General features: G+C 50.6%; 2 protein-coding genes across 2 annotated transcripts in view; one reads left to right on the forward strand and one right to left on the reverse strand.

Moving 5' to 3' along the window:
* Positions 1-8373, reverse strand: part of KIAA0319L (KIAA0319 like) — a 29818-nt gene extending 21445 nt beyond the window's left edge. Inside the window, exons 1-3 of the mRNA XM_021554757.2 lie at positions 8259-8373; positions 7033-7199; positions 2580-3223 (exon numbers count right to left, since the gene is read on the reverse strand). Coding sequence (XP_021410432.2) covers positions 2580-3223; positions 7033-7174 — 786 coding nt within the window. The 5' untranslated portion in view covers positions 7175-7199; positions 8259-8373. The remainder of the gene's footprint in view (positions 1-2579; positions 3224-7032; positions 7200-8258) is intronic.
* Positions 8374-8713: 340 nt separating this feature from the next.
* NCDN (neurochondrin) lies at positions 8714-13270 on the forward strand. Its single transcript, XM_021554773.3, has 6 exons — positions 8714-8916; positions 9292-10278; positions 10423-10649; positions 10813-11037; positions 11258-11400; positions 12545-13270. The coding sequence occupies exons 1-6, from the start codon at positions 8815-8817 to the stop codon at positions 13009-13011; spliced, it is 2151 nt and encodes a 716-aa protein (XP_021410448.2). The 5' UTR covers positions 8714-8814; the 3' UTR covers positions 13012-13270.
* Positions 13271-18550: the final 5280 nt, after the last annotated feature.

Here is an 18550-nt window from a genome sequence, read left to right on the forward strand (position 1 = left end):
TAGGAAATGTCACAAACCATGACAGAGTTTGTGCTGGTGGTAAAGAGACACATTTCCTTGTTCCTTTTGGATGCAAAGCTTGCAGCAAGTGTGACAGCAGGAGCCAAAGAGTGGGCTTGATGTGAGGGCAGGAATGAGTTCTCTGGCTCTGTTGCAACACTCCTGCTCCAGCCTTTTCCAGCCTGCCTGCAGAGCTGCTGCAGTGCTGCAGCAGCCCTGCTCATCAGCAATGCTGCACTCAAATGCTTCTCCTCACTGGCTGTATCTTAAAATTGACATGGAATTTTATAACAAGACAAAAAAAAACTGGTGCCTGAAAAATGTCACTCACTTTAATGAAAAAGTACCAATCTCCCTTAGTTAAGGGCTGATGAGCAGGATGTACTGTGGTTTATTCTGGTTCCATAGCATGGATACAGCAAAACCAGAAATTAATGCTCACTGCACATTAGCAAATGCCATTGCAGATGGCTGTGGAGCCATCAAAACTGCAAGAGGAAAATTGAAACCCACAGAGGCAATGTTTTCCCAAAACTATAATTTTCCTTCTCTCTGAGCCTGCAAGACCAAAGAAAAAGATTTGCTTTCCATACATTCAATGCTCAGCAGCAGCAGAGAAGAAAAAGCACTTTGATTTCAAATGTCCTTTCCTACTTCAGGTGTTTGATGCTCTCAGGTGTGAACAGCCAGTACCATCCCTATCTTCCAATCCTTCCTAAAGAACAGCACTAAACACCCAGCCATGTGCTCCATGGACTGGGCCAAATGTAGCCCAGGAGAAGTTCTACTGATTTCATCATGGGTGTAACTTTATTTTGGTCCATAACTAACCCAGCCTGGAATACCTGCCTCCTGGAAGGTCTGCCCATGTCCAAGAACACAGCCCCCAGTGTTGTATCCTTGGCTCACATTAAACTGCCCTTGGATTTGAAGTGCAAGGACAGCTGCAGAGCTGGCTTTGCATTTTGCAGGTAAAGTTGGATGGTTCAATAATCCTGGAATTAGCCCAGGTGGATATTTTAATTCTTCCTTCTCCTCAAAAATGCAAATGTCAGGAATTCCATCATGTCACTACATTTTAGTAAAACATTTTTATTTTTATGAACTTGCATTTCATTAGGAGACATGGACTTTCTTATTATCAAAAATCATCAAGGAGAGTAAAAACCTTTCCCCAGCACACATCCAACAGTGCACATTAATGACAATGGGAACATTTCCTAAAGATGGGAAATCTTGCATGTTCAGCATTCAGAAGCTGATTAATCAGTGTAATTTAATATTTGCAACCAGTTTACTAGACACAGATTGGATAGCAGGATAACCTGGAAAGCAAAACTGCAAAAAGAACAAGCAGGGGGATGTAAAATCTGTTCCCCAAGTGCAAGAGAAGACATTTCAGAGTGCTGCAAAAACATCTCCTCACACGTGTGACAGCTGAGAGAATGGGGTCACCATGCTCAGCTCAAGTACTAGGAGGAAGAAAGAACAGGAGGAGTGGAAATGCTGCAGCATTGCAGGGGAGAGAGAAATCTGAGCTCAAGTCAGCCTCAAATGCTGGGGGGGTCTAGAAAATCAAACATTTGTCAAGTTTTAGTGCCTGGTTTCACATGTGACCCAGGGAGCTCCCGGCAGTGTCCCTTGGCTGCTCGCCACATCCTGCTCCAGGGTGGTGGCTCCAGCAGTCACAGCCCTACCTGCACCCAGGATTTGAAAACTTCAGTTATTTCCAGAACCAGAGGCACCAGTTTTTGTACAAAGCCAAATCCCTGAAACATGGCAAAAGCTATTTCAGGAGCAGTTTAACAAAGTAGAATTATATTTCACCATCAGGACTGCACAAGCATTTTTGAGATAAGGCTGAAAAAATCATTTGCAGATGTAAAAATACAAACATCACTTAACAATTCAAATGTGCCAAATTCTCTGTAACATTATGATGTACTGGCTTAACATTGTATGTATTTGGGGAAGAGACTAAACTGATTTCATTCACCCAGTGCCAAGGTAAGCTTTGGAGGATTTGAGAAACTGGAGCACTCTTCAAAAAAGAGAACGTTTGGAATTAAGATGCCAACTCAAGCAAGCAGATTGACATCAAAGTATGCTTTGAGCTCTCTGCATGACTCCATAAAATAATGTATTTAATTGCCTTGATTCAGCATTTAAATGAAAGCAGCTTTTTTTATTGTGTGGATCTGAACAGATACTTTCACAGGTAACAGTTTTCAGTTCCCAGAAAATTCCCATTGACATGTCACCTTTCCTTCTCATCTGGCAAGCACACTGTGTGATTATACAGAGGATAAGCATTATCATAGACTCCATCCTGCCTCACCTTCCCACTTCAACACTTTTATCCAAATTAAGAAAAGGGGGGGGGGGGGAAAAGCTACCCCAAAACCCAAACAAAACCCCAAACTGCTGGTGATGCCTTGTTGATAGGAGGCTGAAAGCTGGTAACCTGCAAAGGTATCCCATCACTGGACAGTTCCAAGTCAAAAAATCAATGTAAAGGGAGACTGAGGAGAGGGACAGCTGTTCCAGAAAGCCCCACCCCAGTTCCAGCAACCACTTACCTGGGGCAAATCACCATCAGCATCCTGTGACCTGTTCACATTATTGCTCTTAGGAGAGAGTGGGCTTCTGGGGTTCAGATTCTGTCCATTTTTCAGCAAGTCTTGCTTTTGGTTTTCCTTCTCAGAAGCAGCTCTGTCTGCCACCAAGTGCCTCAGGACCTGATCCTTCAAGCGTTCTGTTTTGCTTCCGCTGCTTCTGGAGTTCTCTGGCAAATCCCTTCTCAGGAGCTGCACCCTGTTACCTGCCAACTTCCACTTCTGGAATGATCTCCGCAGTCTTTTCTTCCTCTGGACAGGGATGTCCCAGGCCAACCACTTGTGACTCCAAGTCTTCATGTCACCTTCCATATGGAAGTTTAACAAGTGCTCTGTGCTTTTTGGTTTCTTTAGAAACACCAAAACAGAATCTGAAAAGCCAGTCTTGTTGGCCTGACAAGTGCCAGGCATGGTGCAGTTCACCTGGATGCACATATTTTCCAAGAACCAAAAAGCATCACAGGTGGGGTGCTGGCAGCAAGTGGTCTGACAGGAGCTCAGAGTATGGAACCCTTCCAGAAGCTGCAAATGGTGACCTGCCCACGATCTCAAACGGCCGCCGAGCAGGATCCTCCCCAGCTCGCATTTAGATCCGTTCCAGTTTGCATCTGGGAAAGAGGAGGGAAGACAGACAATTCTCAGTCCTCCAAAGCAGTGGATAATAGATATCATCACTATTGTTAAGATGAATTTGGGCACAGGAATAATGCAGGAGAGAAACACAGGAAAGTAAATATGACTTCTCAGAATCTCTACCTGGCCTCACTATCCAGTACTTACACAAGATTTTAAGAAACAATCTGCTCCTCCTACCTAAGCCACAACCACCCTTCCCAACAGGGATGGAGAAGCAAAAGTGAAGACAAAAATGGTCCTGTTTCAGAGGAGCCCATAATGCCCACACTGAGCAGCTGGACCCAGAAATCCCAAGCACAGTTCTTTACTCTAAGCAGTCACGGCCTTGTCTCTCTGCCCATGGTAGTCCACTTAGAAGGAAAACACTGCAACCAGTGGCACTAGCTTGGTGAACAGTACAGAGGCATTTTTAACTCTTCCTTGCTGGTATTTGACATCAGTTGCTTATTCTGACTGAATCTGCTCCACTTGGGAAGTTGTTAACAGTTTCTAGAAAAGAGTTCTGCAAGGCAAAGCCTTGCCACCCACCCTGCCATAGTGTTTTTCATTAAAAACCCTCAAACATTTGACATAATTTCAATTAAGACTCAAGTCACTTAAGGTCTCAGCTTCACAGTAAAGCAGCAACTGCTTTGCATATAGATTCCTTTTTTCTTAGCATGAAAATTTTGAGTGCTTGCAGGGATCAATGGATTAAAGGCTTCCAAAATTCAGAGCTCTGCAGATTAAGGACTCCCTAAAAATAGCCTAATGACCTATGGGACTGTTACACTGTGCTGTGTTCAGCATCCAAGTGATAATAGGTCATTGGAAGATTACTTTACAAACAGTGTTGCTGGACTGGGAGTTGTGCAGCTGGACAATATGCTCCAGATCTGGCTCCCTCCCTGTCAAGAATGAAGTTCCCGAACACAAAACAAACTGGAAACATTTTTCTCCATTAAAATAAAGTCTGAATTTAAATTACAATATCCATATTGAGAATAAACTCGAATTTAGTGACCAAGTCATAGGGGACAGAGCTCCCTGTGGGTGTCTGAACCCACCTCTGTGTAGAAGTGGGAGAAGCTTCTCACTTGAGCAATGAAACATGTAAAAGAAACTCTGCAAGTGTTCAACAGCAAGAAAAGTTGACATCAGCACCTTTAAAAATCTCAGCACCCTCATCACATCTCATCAATACACAGCACTTCCTTGGACAGAGAGCAGACAGGGAATCTGTGTGCGCAGGGCAACAACCAACCTCATCACACCTGAAATGCCCGGACTGCCAGTCCTTGGCACTTCACAGTCACAGGAAGGGACAAGGTCCTGGCACCAACCTGATGAGGCTGGAATTAGAACAGAATATGGAACGTGTGTACACACCAAACACATGTGTGTTCACACACAACTCTCTCCAGGCCTGGAAAAACAATAACAAATCGAAGAATTACACCATTCCTGTGAATTTCAACAGGATCTCATCCACTCAGATTTATGTTTTGCCTGTAAAATTCCCTTTCTGTTAAAGGTGAATCACTGTTGCTAATATATCCTGTGCATGAGGGAAATGTGCTGCTTCCCACATTCCTAAAATCCTTCCTCCTCCTCCTCCACCACTGCTCATCCATCTCTCCTCATGTGTCAGGCCTGGCTCACACATACCACTCAAATTAAGGCTTGATATGGAAGCAGTGAAATTCGGCAGCAGTCTCTAATACCAGGCTTAGATCTGGAGCACACAAAGATGGGGCACATTTAAAAATGTTCCCAGGGAAGATATCCCTTGTGACAAATCACTACATAACACAGGTATTGTATTTATTAACCTCAAATGCAAAGCCTGGATCCCCAGAAACATGTCAGAGCCATGACATAGCCTGGATGACACAACACGGCCATGCTGAGAGCATCCTTCTTCTCTTTTAACACACTGCTAAAACAATATTTGAATAATATTTTGGCTACATTTCATTTCTAGAACTCTGTTAATGGCCACTTGGGACATATTTATTTGCAATTAGCCAGTATGTTCTTCTGAATTGCTGTACATGGACAGCTTAAAACTCAGATAACTCTCAGCAATGACAGAAGTGAGACGGCAACTCCCAGCATGCCAGATGTGAATTCTCCACAGAGACATAGTGATTTTCACTTTGCATTTTCAAATTCCATGGCCTTTGGTGGGCACCAAACATTCAGACAACTCTACGTGCCCTGGGAGAAAACAGAATCTACACTTGCATTCATCTGTGGAAAGCAGGAACATTCCTGAGGATGAGTTCCCTCCTAAACTCAGCACCACACAAGTCACAAGACACCTGCTCAGTGGGTGTGCTTAGTCACTTTTCCATACTCTTTTTGTCACATCAGAGGAGAAAACCGCTCTTCCCAAGAACTCAGGAGTTCCTGTCCCATGGATACAGCTCACAGCTTTGCTGAGCAGCAGGGAATGGAACACACAGGAACAGCTTCTATTAATAACTTCAGGTTTACAGCCTTGCCCAGGCAGTTAATCCTGCCTGATAGCAGATTAATGATTAAAGACTTGACTCTATGGACTTTTAAAACCTGCCACACAGTCACTCAGTCAGTTATGTCAACACAGTCCCCCTTGCGTAACTCCACATGACCACACTCATTTCTAGGCAGCCATAACTCCTCCTCAGCTTCACAAACTCTGCTGCCTGAGGGACACAAACAAGCCCAAAATAACAAAAACTCTGCAATGGAAAAAATGTCCACATCAGGGTAACTATGCCCATATAATTATATTTATTTCTGCACATGTGTAAAAGCCTTAATTTAATGGACTCTTCACTCATTTAACTGTTGGACTTGATGATCTCAGACCTGTACTGTTCCAATTTTAACAATTCTATGAGTCCTGGCTTTAACTCTTCCAAGCAGAGCAGCCCTTAAACAAACCAACACTGTCTAGAACACCCTCTAAGAGTCTCATAGGAGCTCTAACTCTAAACTTCCAAGAAATTACTAAAGCCAGGAAATGCAGGCAGGAAGATCAGCTGACAGGGAAACACTCATCATTCAATCACAGAACCCTTGGCTAGGACCAGGAGTACAAACATGTTTTTCTAGGGTCTAAATTAGCTGATTAAGATCACACAGCTCATTAGCTTAATCAAATCTGTCATTGGGAACTGTCCAGGAAGGTCTAGTAACACAACAGGGATGCTGCAGCTGCCTGGAGAACATATCCACATAACTGGGAAACAAAGCAAACCAACCCCCTTCCCAAACCAAACATCACACAATCCATTCGAGGAAAACTTCCATCCAAGCCACTAACTTGGTTATTTACTTGAGCAGGAGGTTGGTTGCTCAAGTTTGAACAGGAAATAAAAAAAACAAACATAACCATTGCCTGTAAGTAAATAAAGACTTCTGACACACTGCTCTTGGGAAGAGCATTAAACATCTTAAGGCTAAAAAACATTCCTGCCTTTCCAAGTTGTTTTCCTTAAAAAAAATTATTTTCCAGATTATCACTTGTCCTTTTTGTTAAAAATTAAGGTCAGAAAAAGCTCTCTCTGAGATACAAGCGACACTTTTGAGAGCTCATTTAGTAACTACTAAGGGTGGTGCTTTGTTTGATTTGAAAAAAACAACTGCTGTGGTTTCTCAGTTTAAAAAAACAATTAAAAAGGAAACCAATAAAAAACCAACCCTACAATGCCTAGCAGTAAATCACTTCACTTTTCTCTCAGAGTATTTTAAACAAGAGGATAAAGACCATAAAAATCCATACACACAGTCCCAGAGAGAACAGAAGAGTCACCTGCAGAGGAGCACGAGGCACACAGGCAAGTGCACAGGTAGAACAGCTGCAGAATTCCCAGCTCCCTCACAGCTTTTCCCAGGCAGTATCGGGACAGGAACTGGGTGCTGATGCTGGGTTTGGCTTCCAACCTCTTCTCCATGGCCTTTTTGGGCAGCAGCAGGGTTCTAGAAACACAGAACAGCCCGTGGCAATTGAAATGTTCCTGCATAGATCCGGCAAGAGTGCAAAGAGAGCATTTGTGGAGGAAAAGGAATGTCTTATCAGCTGTGATTAGTCCAGCTGTTGCTAAGGAACTATCAATGACTGATACCATATGAAGTCTGTAGTGGCACAGCTCCCAGTGCTGAGTGCAGAGGGCCTTTACCTTGTGGTTTTCTCCTCCAGGCCCCATTTTTCATCTGATATCATAGTAGACATCCACTGGTTTCCACACAGGCATATGGGAAATTCCAGTTTCAAATATGCCTGAGGATTGGACACCCAGCAGCAACACGAGGATAACACAGGCACTGACAAGCCCTGCACATCTGCCTGGCGATGGCATCACAGGCACGTCCGTGCTGGCTGGTGCCAGCCAGAAACAGGGAAACGAGAGCACAGCAAGGCTGGGAAACTGGGAGCTAACACCCTGGTTTGCGTCTGGTTTCGCCCCACAGGGCAGGGATCACCAAACTTCTCTGCCTTTCTCAGACCAAAGGCTATTTAACAGCCCATATGCTAACTGAATGCAAATTATCCCTAGGTGATGCAATAGGAGAACATTAATTATTTCACAGGTAATAAACAGTATCTGTTTTAAGGGAGAAGTGAAAGCACCACTAGGCACTAAACGGCATTAAATAGGTCAGTTCTGAAGAATCCAAAGGGGATGCTGTGACAGGGGATGCTGTCACAGGGAACGCTGCCATAGGGAATGCTCTCACAGGGAATGCCATAGGGAATGCCATAGGGAATGCTGTCACAGCCACATCCACCAGCACTCCTCAAGCACTCAGAGCTTGTCGCACCTCGAGGAATTACACCCAACCGTCCGCAGCAGAGCAGGAACAGACACGGCAGGCAAACTTCAAGGGGGAGGATGTAAACACGCGCCCGCTCAGCCAACAGGTCCTTGAGGGAACTTTCCGCCGCCGCAGCGCCCGGTGCCCGCACCTGCCCGGCACGGAGCCCCCGGGGCCGGGCCCGGGCCCCGCGGAGGCGGCAGCGCCCCGTGCCGTACGTACCAAGGGAGCATGGCGAGGCTCGGCGGCTCCTCAGCGGCTCCTCGGCGAGCTCAGGCGGGCACCGGGCGCCGGGCACGGCCGCGGCTCCAGCGCGGCGGGCCCGGGGGCACCGCGGCCTCCTGCCCCGCGGCCATGGCGGCGCACGCTCACCCGGAAGCTGAACCGCCGCCCCCCGGCAGCAGGGCTGGGTCCGGCCGTGCGGGCGGTGCCAGGGCCGCGGAGCCGCGGGTGCCCGCCGCTCGCTCCCCCGCCGCTCCCGGTCGCAGCGGGCGGGGCGGGCGCGGAGGCCGCGCAGCCACAGGTGATTTGCCCACAGTTCCGCGCGGAGGCGGCGGCTTCGGGCACCGCCCAACAAGGCGGCACGCGGTTGGCCGGCGGCGCGGAGGCGGCGCGCGGATTGGCTGGAGGGGCAGGCGGGGCAGGCGGCGCGCGGCCGCAGGCGGGGCCGTGAGGGAAGGGACTGGAGCCGTGAGGGAAGGGACCGGAGCCGTGAGGGAAGCGGCCGAGGGAAGGCTGCCCGTGTTCCCCTCCAGTGCTTCAGCCGCGCTTCCCGGCCATGGCCTCGGACTCCGGGGACGGGCACGCCACGCTGAAGCGGTGCCTCGCTGTGCTCAGAGATGCGAAGAACGACAGTGAGCAGTTCGCAGCGCTGCTCCTGGTAAGGAACCGCGGGATCGCCTCAGGAGAGGGCAAAGGGGAGGCCAAACACCCTGCTGGACACGGGAGTGCCCGGGGAACGCGGGGAGGTGGGAATTGGGAGCTCAGAACAAGCTGCTTCAGAGCTTTGGGTTTCCCTTCAGCAAAGCAAGGGAGCCTGGCCTTAACCTGGGTGTGCGGAGGGTCGGGTAGTGCTGCCACACTCTTGGAACACCGTGGTAAACCTCTGGATTAGCACTTGGACCAAGTGCCAGCTCAGTGCGTACTCCCCTGCACCAAATAAAGTTGTTTTGGTTTCTGATTTGCAGCAGTTCCATCCTGCACATGTACCAAATCCTTTTGCTGTGCTCACCCTCACTCCTGTTTTGCCTTGTAGGTGACCAAAGCAGTCAGAGCAGGAGAGGTGGACGCCAAGACCCGCCGCCAGATCTTTGATGCGATCGGATTCACATTCCCGACCCGCCTGCTGATCTCCCAGCAGCCCCCAGCCGGCTGTCCCCCGCACACCTTCCGTGCCCTCGGCCTCACCCTGCTGGCCTGTTTCTGCACCGACCCACAGCTGGCTGGCCACTCCCAGATCCTGAACAAAATCCCGACCTTCAATGACGTCCTGTTGTCCCCCTGCGACCCGGACAGCACATCTATGGTTGATGATGTGTACCAGTGCCTCAGCGCTGTCCTGGCCACGGCCAGGGGCCCCAGAGAGTTGGTGACCAAAGGGACAGTGTCTGCCCTGTGCCAGGCCTACCTGAATGGTGGTCACGGCTCTGAGCGTGCCCTCACACTGCTTATGGGGCTGTTGGCCATAGCAGAGGCCAAGTGCTGGCAGAGAGATGCTCCACAGCTCCTGGCTGTGCTCAGCAAGCTCTCCAGTGACTTCCTCAAGGCTGAAGACATGACTAAATTTGAGCTGTGTGAGGTTCTGCCTCACTTCATCCCTCTGTCACCTCCTCTCACAGAGAACTCACAGGGCTCCGAGTGCCTCTGCAGACTTTACAAAGGGCTGGCTGACGTTTTGGGCAGCAAACTCAGCCAGTCGCAGCGGGACCCTGCTCTGAAGCTCGCAGCCAGCCTCGTGCAGGCCTGTGGGGCTGAGTGGATCCCAGCAGGGAGTGCTGGCAGCAAGTTCCTGGCCCTGCTGGTGAACTTGGCTTGTGTGGAGGTCCGCCTGACCCTGGAGGAGCCAGATCCCATGGAGGGGGAGGGGAAGAAGGAAGTGGTGACAGCCTGCTATGTCCTTATGGAGATGGGGATCCAGGAGTGCCTGAGGGAAGAGAACCCTCTGCTAGAAAATGTGCAGAAAATGCAGCTCATGAGGATTATGGAGGAGGCATTTGGAGCTGTAATATTCTACTTGGGACAGGTAATGCAGGGCTTTTAACAAAGAGCAGATTGTGGGAGTGTCTCTGCGTGGAGCAAACCCACCCTCTTGACCCACTGTGATTTCCACGCCTGTGGTATTTGATGTACAGTGACAATAATGTGTCACTTTGCTTTCTTCATGCAGGTTAAACAGGAGGAGCTGCAAGATCCTTTCATCTTTGCCTCTGTTCGAGTCCTAGGAGCCTGGATGGCAGAAGAGACATCCTCCCTCAAGCAGGAAATCTGTGAGCTCTTGCCTTTCCTTGTTGATTATGCCAGGAAGCTTTTCAAGGAGGGCAGCCCAGCTGTGAGTCTTCCCCAGGCAGAGCTGGTCAGGACAGAGGGCTCTGCCTTACCCCAGGATGCTCTGAGGTGAGCATTTTAAGCACACGTTTGTTGCAAACCTGCTCAGATATTTTTCTTTTTTCATTCTCCCTGCAATGCCACTTCCATGGGGCTTTCTCCCCCGAGATGGATGTAAATGCAGGGATTAGACCCATTCTACCTCATGCTCCCAGTTTCTTTCCCCTTCCAGATTTCTGCTACCTGGCTTTTGCCATTTGACAGCAGAGGACAGGCCCCGGGACATCCTCATCGCCGAAGGGGCACCAGCACTGCTGTGTGAGTACTTCCTGCAGCAGTGGGAGGTTCTGACCTCTGAGTCCACAGCCCCAGCACCCCTGACAAGCCCTGAAATGAGTCTCCAGACTATGTGTGGGATTTTCCTTAACCTGGTGGTGACTGCTCCAGACCTGGTCAGGTAACAGAGCTGTGGGAGCTGGCTCTGGGGTTGGCAGTGGGAAGAAAGGGTGCCTTGTGCATCAAGCTTGAGTATCTATTAATGTGCTGTGCTGAAAAGGGATGTTCCTTTTTCATCCCCAATTTCATTATAGTTTTGGTGTTGTGTTTAACCTTGACATTCTCCGGTGCTTCTGGCTCTGCTCAGGAAACGTGTCAAAAAGGGTTTATTTTCTCTCTAGGCGTGACAAAACCTTTCCCTCCTTGATGGATGTGTTGCTGAAGTCTCTTCCACTTCTGCTGCCCCAGAAGCATCACCTGGTTCTGGCAGCAAACGTTGCTACTCTGGGCCTGATGATGGCCAGGATCCTTGCAGGGTCAGCAGGTAAAGGAAGTTCCCATTGGCAAAGCCCACGTTGTGCTGCATGGGCAGAGACCAGGAGCTGGGAAGTTGGGCTGGAGAATGCAAATAGAAGGGAAACTGGTCCAGTTGTCATTGGAAGAGTGATAAACCCAAAATGTTCAGGAATAAGGAATATGTGAAACATTCAGCAGGCTGATGTGCTGGGATGAAGAGATTTCTAGGGCAGGAAGATACTCTGCTCCACACAGCCCCACCACAGGCCCTTTCTCTGGGTGAGCAAACTCTGCATTATTGACAGAACCCAGGCCTAGTTCAGGGCTCCGTGTGGTGGAAAGATCCCTTCCAACCCGAGCTTACAAAGAAAGGCTCAGCAGTCTGTTGTTTGGTCTCCAGGCAGTTTATTGCAAGTTATCTAAAAGATTTTCTTCTCGGGCTGCTGTGGTTTGCTCACAGCTCAGGCAGAGGCACACACACACCCTGACATCCTCTCTGACCCCGACTGCTTCTTCTCTCCTGCCCAGGGCTGTTGCTCTCTTTTATATGGTACATTACGTGTTACATGGTTACAGTTTTTCCCAATGCCCATTACCTATATTAAATGGTGCTTTTCTATCTTTTATATGGTTCATTACGTGTTACATGGTTACAGTTTTTCCCCAATGCCTATTACCTATATTAAATGGTGCTTTTCTATCTTTTATATGGTACATTATGTGTTACATGTTTACAGTTTTTCCCCAATGCCTATTACCTATATTAAATGGTGCTTTTCTACTCTAAACCAACCTGTGAGTGCCAACATCACCAAGAACATGGAGGTAAGGAAGAAGAAAGAGGGAGGACAGGGCAGGCCTAAATCCCTCCATCATAAAACCTCTGACCCCAAGGTACAAAACAGAAACCCCCCTCTACAGGTGTTAAAACCCCCCTGTACAACACTAAAAAATTCTTCCCTCTACTTTGTGACTACTTCTACTATAACATCTAAACTTTTGTAACTTCTTGTTCTTCCTGAAAGGTTGGTAAATCAAACTCAAAATCACAGCTGTTTCTAGCTGCCTGCCAGGGTCTCAAATGCATCTGACCTGGGCCTGGAACCTCCAAAAATGTCTGAGGGACATTTTGAGTTCCAACACATTATAACATTCATTTCCTTTTCTTCCAGCCCTTCAAGGAACACGTTCTGCCAAGGAGTTTTTTGGAGCTGCCATTCGCTTCCTCTCGCAGGCCCACACGGCCCAGGCAGACCCCAGCAGCGATGGCCTGGCCGTGGCCGTGTCTCCCGCCTACGAGAGCGCCTGGGCTGACGTGGGTGAGCTCTGGTTCCTGGGAATGCAGGCCTTGGCCGCCTGCGTCCCGCTCTTCCCCTGGCTGCCGCATGCCGCTCTCCAGGCGCGCTGCCCGCAGGCACTCGCACAGCTGCTGTCCCACGTCGCTCCGGCCTCCGTGGATTCGGAGCTCGTCACCGCTTTCCAGGCCGTGCTGGTGGAGCTGGCCAGAGCCAGCGAGCAGTGCAGGGATGTGATCCTGGCCCACCACGGCACGGAGTGGGCTAATCTCTATGGAATGGCAGCTCTGGAACAGTGTCTGGCTGAGCAGGGAGGAGCCAGCAGCACTCTAGGTGGGGAATGACGGCAGACACTTGCACAAGGTCTGTTCAGCACTTCTGACCTGCTCTTTGCTGCCAGGTGGGCACAGAAAAAAACCCATTTAAATGAGCAAACTTTACAAAACTGGAGTGATGCAGCAGCACCCAGCACGATCAGCACTGTCCACATCACTGCTGCTGCCTAAGGACATTCCATGCCCTTGCTCGACCTGTTGTGTGGATTTCTCTGTAAAAACAGCCTGTTTTGTTTTGTTATTAAAGACATTTTGTCAGTTTGTTTTTCAAACTTCTCAGTGCTGGGATTTCTTTCTGCCCAGGGCCCTGACAGGATGCTTGCTCCTCCTGTTAATATGGTCACAGTTTTGTCACAGTAAGCCCTGCAGGTTTTCACCTTATTTTCTGAGTCCTGCACATATTAGTAACTATCCTAAAAAGGGCAGGAATGGGAAAAGCTGTATTTTTTGATGATAGCACTGGGGATAACTCCTTGTGACTTGAAGATGCTGGATGATCCCCCAGTTCATATCCTTCACTGGTCCCATCATCCCAAGTTCACACCTAGAAAACCTTCCCAGCACCACTTGCTGTGCCTGTTTTGCCCCACAAGACACCTGCAGAAAGTACATACATGGGATTTTCTATTTGCTCCCTCTTGCTGCCAGGATGGGATGTACAGGGAGAGATTTCTACTCTTGCAAGGTGAAGGATTCAGTCTGCCTCTGCTCCTTTTAGGGTGTGAAAGCCAAAATGAGTTAATTCCCACTTGCTGATTCCCCACAGACCAAAAGACATCTTACTTTATAGAAGAGAAAGGCCACATGCACAGTGGAGTAAACCTATTGTAGCACCGGCCTTGCAGTTCTCGAGTACCACGTTATCCCGAGGGTATTTCCCAGAAGGAGCAGCTGCACAAGGAGCCTGCTGAGGCTCATCCGAGCGGCGCTCCCTGCTCCTGCTTTTCCACCAGGTGTCAGCCGAGGAGTTCTCTGGGAGCTGCTGCCTCGCCGGGGCCGGCTCTGCTGCCAACCCGAGGCGTTGATCCTTGGAGGGGGCTGTGGAATCGTCTGATCAAGGGAAAAATCAAGCACGAAGCTGCCTCAAGAGGAGGGCTGGCTCTGGGTGCATTCACTGTGTTTTTGGCTCACTGCTTTATTAGAGCGAGTGTCTTACACAACTGGAGAGGAGGCTGCTGCTCAGGGAAAGTATCTTTAGATCTTTTCAGCTCAGCCCTGAGCAGCCAGTGCAAGTTGGAACAAAGGCAGGTGTTGGCAGCAGAGCAGTGCAAGCCAAACCAGCAAATGAGCCTCCTGGCCTTGGAAAAGAGCAAAACTTCGTGGAGCTGGGATGGGAGAGTCTCCTCAGCCTGGCAGGAACTCATCCCTGCACTGCAGGGACACACCAGCAGGAAAAGCTAGGAATACAATGCAGTGTCAGAAAAAACACCCAAACCCTCAAAGCCTTTACTTCAAGTGTTCCCAGTCCTGTACACATTCTTGCCTCTGGCCAGGGGTGTGGGCTTCCTATTAATGACAGCCACTAATTACTGCTAATGAGAGATATGACCTGTATCACCAGGAGGATGTTCTGCTATCCTCAGTGCAGTGCTGGGCTTGATGTGGGCAGCTGATCTGGTTTGGCCATGGCTCATTCCCGTGGGCAGTGGTTGGAGCTCCAACACCTGAGCAGAGATCCAGCCTGGGCCCCCAGGTCCAACACTAGCCCAGTCCTAACCCAGAGGCCTTTGGTTGCTGGTCTTTAATTCCCTGAGAGGCTACCTGGCAGCAAACCAAGAGCCAAGGAAGTCCTCCAGTTTTATCCTTCCTCATCTTAGGGAGTGGGGTTTGGCCACCAGCAGGTGCCTGGAGAGGAGCAGCTGCACCTCATTCTCACACTCTTCAGTGCAAAGTCCCCTCAGGTGTGAGCAGGACTATCTGTGCCCTGCCAGACCCTCCCAGAGACCCTGATGTTTCCTTGCAGGAAACAAAACCCGCTCCTCATGAGCCTGTCACAGCTCCTGAGCTGACAGTGGAAGGGGTGAGACACCCACGTTTCTCTGGGACGTTACCAGGCTGATGCCAGTGGAGATGGCAGAGCTCCTTGAGCAGTATCACTGCCCTCTTGTCCCAGGGCACTTTCCAAACATTCTTGGATAGAGCACCCCCAAAAAGACTGTTTCGCCTCCCCAAGACTGAGTGCTAACAACAACGAGCACTGCACGTTCAGGAGGGGAGGGCACTGGAGCTGTTGGGAGCCTCCTGCCACGTGGGCATCTCCGCTGGCTCCATGCGTGCCAGTCCACAGGCCCCAGCACGCCTGGCTGGCTCAGCCCACACGAGGGAGATGGTGCCCTGGCAGCCTGGCCAAGGCTTCAAAGGCTGCAGGGTGTCCTCAGCCACCCCGAGCTTTGCAAGCCCAACCACAGGTTCTGCCCCTGGCAGTTGGCATCCATGGGCACTGATGATCTGGTGCCAGAGAGGTGGATGTGGCATCATCCAACATCCCCTCTGTGCCAGTGTTTGAGATCCCAGCACAGAGAGGGATTGCAGCCAGCAACACCCAAAGCAAACTGTGCTTTATCTCCCAGTGCACTTCCAACACCAGGACAAGCTCTCCAGGAGCAAGATGATTGTCCACTATGCTCCAACAAAATGGACAAGGCCCCAGAGGAGCAGTTCCACATTCTATTTCTCTTTGACAGCTTAAATGTCATAATGCAGTTGCAAACCTGACCTTGGTATATGTTATCTTACAGTATTTATTCATCTCACCCCAAAAGCACTGGCAATAAAATTAAATATTTCATAAGATTGTTATTTGGCTGCTGTGCTGCCAGAAGCCAGTGCAGCCCCCTCCCTCCTGCCATGAGATGTAGCAGGGGTGGTGAGAGTGGAGGCCTGAGGAACAAGGGGGCTGCCACACCCCCTGCCCACCCCTCAGCAGGGACCCTGATCTCCCCAAAGCCCTGCCTGGCTCTCCAGACCCATAGCAAGGAGGTTCCTTCTGAGAAGGGATGTGAGAATTAACAGGGACAGCCTGTATTTCCCTGAGGTGTTGATGGGAGCTGAGCTTCTGGAGAAGAACTGGTTCATCTTTGGCTAGGGAAGAGCTCTGCTCACATACTTTAGTCTCAGTGCTCTCATCACCCTGCTCCACCAGTACCTTTGTTGCTGACCCCCAGGAGCAGAAGTTGCTGCCTCAAGCCCCTGGCACTCTCATGGCAGTTCTGGGGATCTCCTGGGAAGGAGCTCTGGGACCTTTGTTACAAAACCAGATTTCAGAGATTTCTGGCTTGGGCCCATGTGCAAGAAGTGGTCCCTAGGGTGGAGACCTTGCCCAGACTCAGTGAATGCTCCCTGTAGCTGAGGAATGAGGGAGCAGCTCTGGTGTTCATGTCCTCAGCAGGACCATTCCACTGTTAGGAAACACAAAGGATGTTTGGCAGAGCAAAACACGAGCAAAGCTGGACTTGTGGTCCTTAAACAGGGATGCTAAAGAGCAGGTAGCAGGGAGCTGTGTTTGAGCCTCCTGTGCTCAGGTGACCCCAGCAATTGTCCTGGCCAGGTTGAACCAGTAACAAAACCAGGCAGCTGCTGGGAAAGTGTGTTGGCAACCCCCTGTGTGACAGTCCTGGGCCCTGGCTGGACCTCAGGACAGCAAAAAGTGAATAATTGTTCATCAGCAGCACTGGTGGCTTAATGAGTGCCTCCTGTCCATGAGAGGCCCAGGGGTTTGGTTTGTCCTTATCATCAGACAGCTGCTGGACAGAGGGTCTGGGGCAGTGAAGGACTCAGGTGCATCTTGGACATCTTACAAGGACAATTCTGCTTCTTGTAGGGCCCTGAGGGTGCCTCTGAGCAGGACCCCAGGGCTGGGGATGTGCTGATTGTGCTCCCAGAGAAGGTGAGAGAAGGTGCCAAGGCAGGGTAGCTCCTGGGGGTTCCCTAAAGCCCAGAGTCTGTTGCAAAGTCTCTTTTCTCCTTCCTGAGCACTGCTGGGCTGTGCTGGGGAGGTGACAGCCCCCCACAGCCCTACAGCCCCACAGCTTCAGGCTGGCCTGGCCCACTGCCCCAGCCTGATGTGCTCCCACGACCCCAGTTCGCTCAGCATGTTCCATGAGGGGCAGCGGGACAGCTCTGCCTTTTGTTTTTCCTTCCCTTTGTCTGTCAGCGTTGCAGGTTTCCTCTGCTCTGTCTCATTTTTGGGTGGAAACACAGCTTCCCTCCAAGCTGCTGCAAGGGACCATCCTCCTGTTTGCCTGCTGTCCTGTGCAGGCCGACTCACAGCCCTTCCTGCCTGGATTTTGCAGTTTCACCTCTTTCAGATGAATAAAGACTCTACATTATACGCACTAGATGAGCGAGGGACATTAAGAATGAACTGGAACATAACTGCAAAATACAGCATGTCCAATCCAATTTTTCCTAGCAAATGAAATGGATCTGGTGGAAAATAAATACAGAACTTCCAGGAGCAGCGTCCTTGAAGAGCATTTGAGGGGGATGAAGAGATTTGAATGGATCAACCCTCTATACCTCTTCATATCCCTCCTCCCACCCTTAAATGCCATCTTTAACAGAAATAAATTAGAATAAACGATCAGCCCATGCCTCCTAAAGACAGGTGGCAGGGTAATATTAAAAGAAATGAATAAAAATTCATTTAATGAGCATTGTTAATTAAACCTGGAAATCAAAGAGGTCTGAGTTGTGGGAATTCAGAGGAAAAATGAAAATGAAGGGAGCTGTAGCTCCGGGCAGGAAGAGTGGAATTAAATTAACTGCAGTGTGGGGCTGTGTTTGTTGATGTCGATCACACAGCGCGGCGTGTTACAGCTGGGGGTGAAGGGTTTGTGCTCTGCTCCACGCAAAACACGCGCTGCCAGTGGAGCGTCCCGCCCAGCGATGGGCGGCCGGCACCCTGCGGGTGGCACGGTGAGACCGCGGGGACCCTCGGTGACACGCCACCCCACAGCCCGGCCGCGGCGCGCGTGGGCCGCGGGGAGCTGTGACCGTGGGGTCCGGGAACCGCGGGTGTGTGCTGGCGTGTGAGCGGCCGAGTGTGTGCGTGTGCCCGTGGGGATGGGCATGGCCCCTCCGCCGGGGGACCTGCGTGGCCGTGATATCGGGGGGAGGGGGGATGTCACTGGGGTCACTCGGTGCCGCTGGCGGAGCCTTCCCGCCTGCCCGGCTCGCCCCGCTGCTGTCCGGTGCCCGGTGCCCGGTGCCCGGTGCCCGGTGCCGCGCTCACGGACCCTGATGTCGCCCGGTGTTGCGGACCCGCCTCGTCCTGCCCGGAGGGAGGGCTCAAACAGAGAGTGAGGGAGGGCCGGGGAGGCGGAGGGAGGGACAGAGAGGCGGAGAGAGGGATGGAGGAGGGCGGAGAAGCAGGCATGCTGCCCGTCGGTGCTCCCCGTTTTCCCGTGGCTCGGTTGCACCCGGCGCCCGTCCTCCTGTCCATCTCTTCGGGCAGGGAGCCGAGCCCGGAGCACCCCCAGACACTTCTCGCTGTCCCCAGTCCGGGATGCAGCTCCCCGCTCCCCGTCGGGGAGGAGGGTGAAGCGCC

The sequence above is a fragment of the Lonchura striata genome, chromosome 26, assembly GCF_046129695.1.
Source record: "Lonchura striata isolate bLonStr1 chromosome 26, bLonStr1.mat, whole genome shotgun sequence".
NCBI lineage: Eukaryota > Metazoa > Chordata > Aves > Passeriformes > Estrildidae > Lonchura > Lonchura striata.

Coding starts and splice junctions, on each gene's coding strand:
- NCDN (XM_021554773.3), top strand. CDS start 8,815: ATGGCCTCGGACTCCGGGGACGGGCACGCCACGCTGAAGCGGTGCCTC. Junction 8,917..9,291: donor AGTTCGCAGCGCTGCTCCTG/GTAAGGAACCGC, acceptor TTTGCCTTGTAG/GTGACCAAAGCAGTCAGAGC. Junction 10,279..10,422: donor TAATATTCTACTTGGGACAG/GTAATGCAGGGC, acceptor TTCTTCATGCAG/GTTAAACAGGAGGAGCTGCA.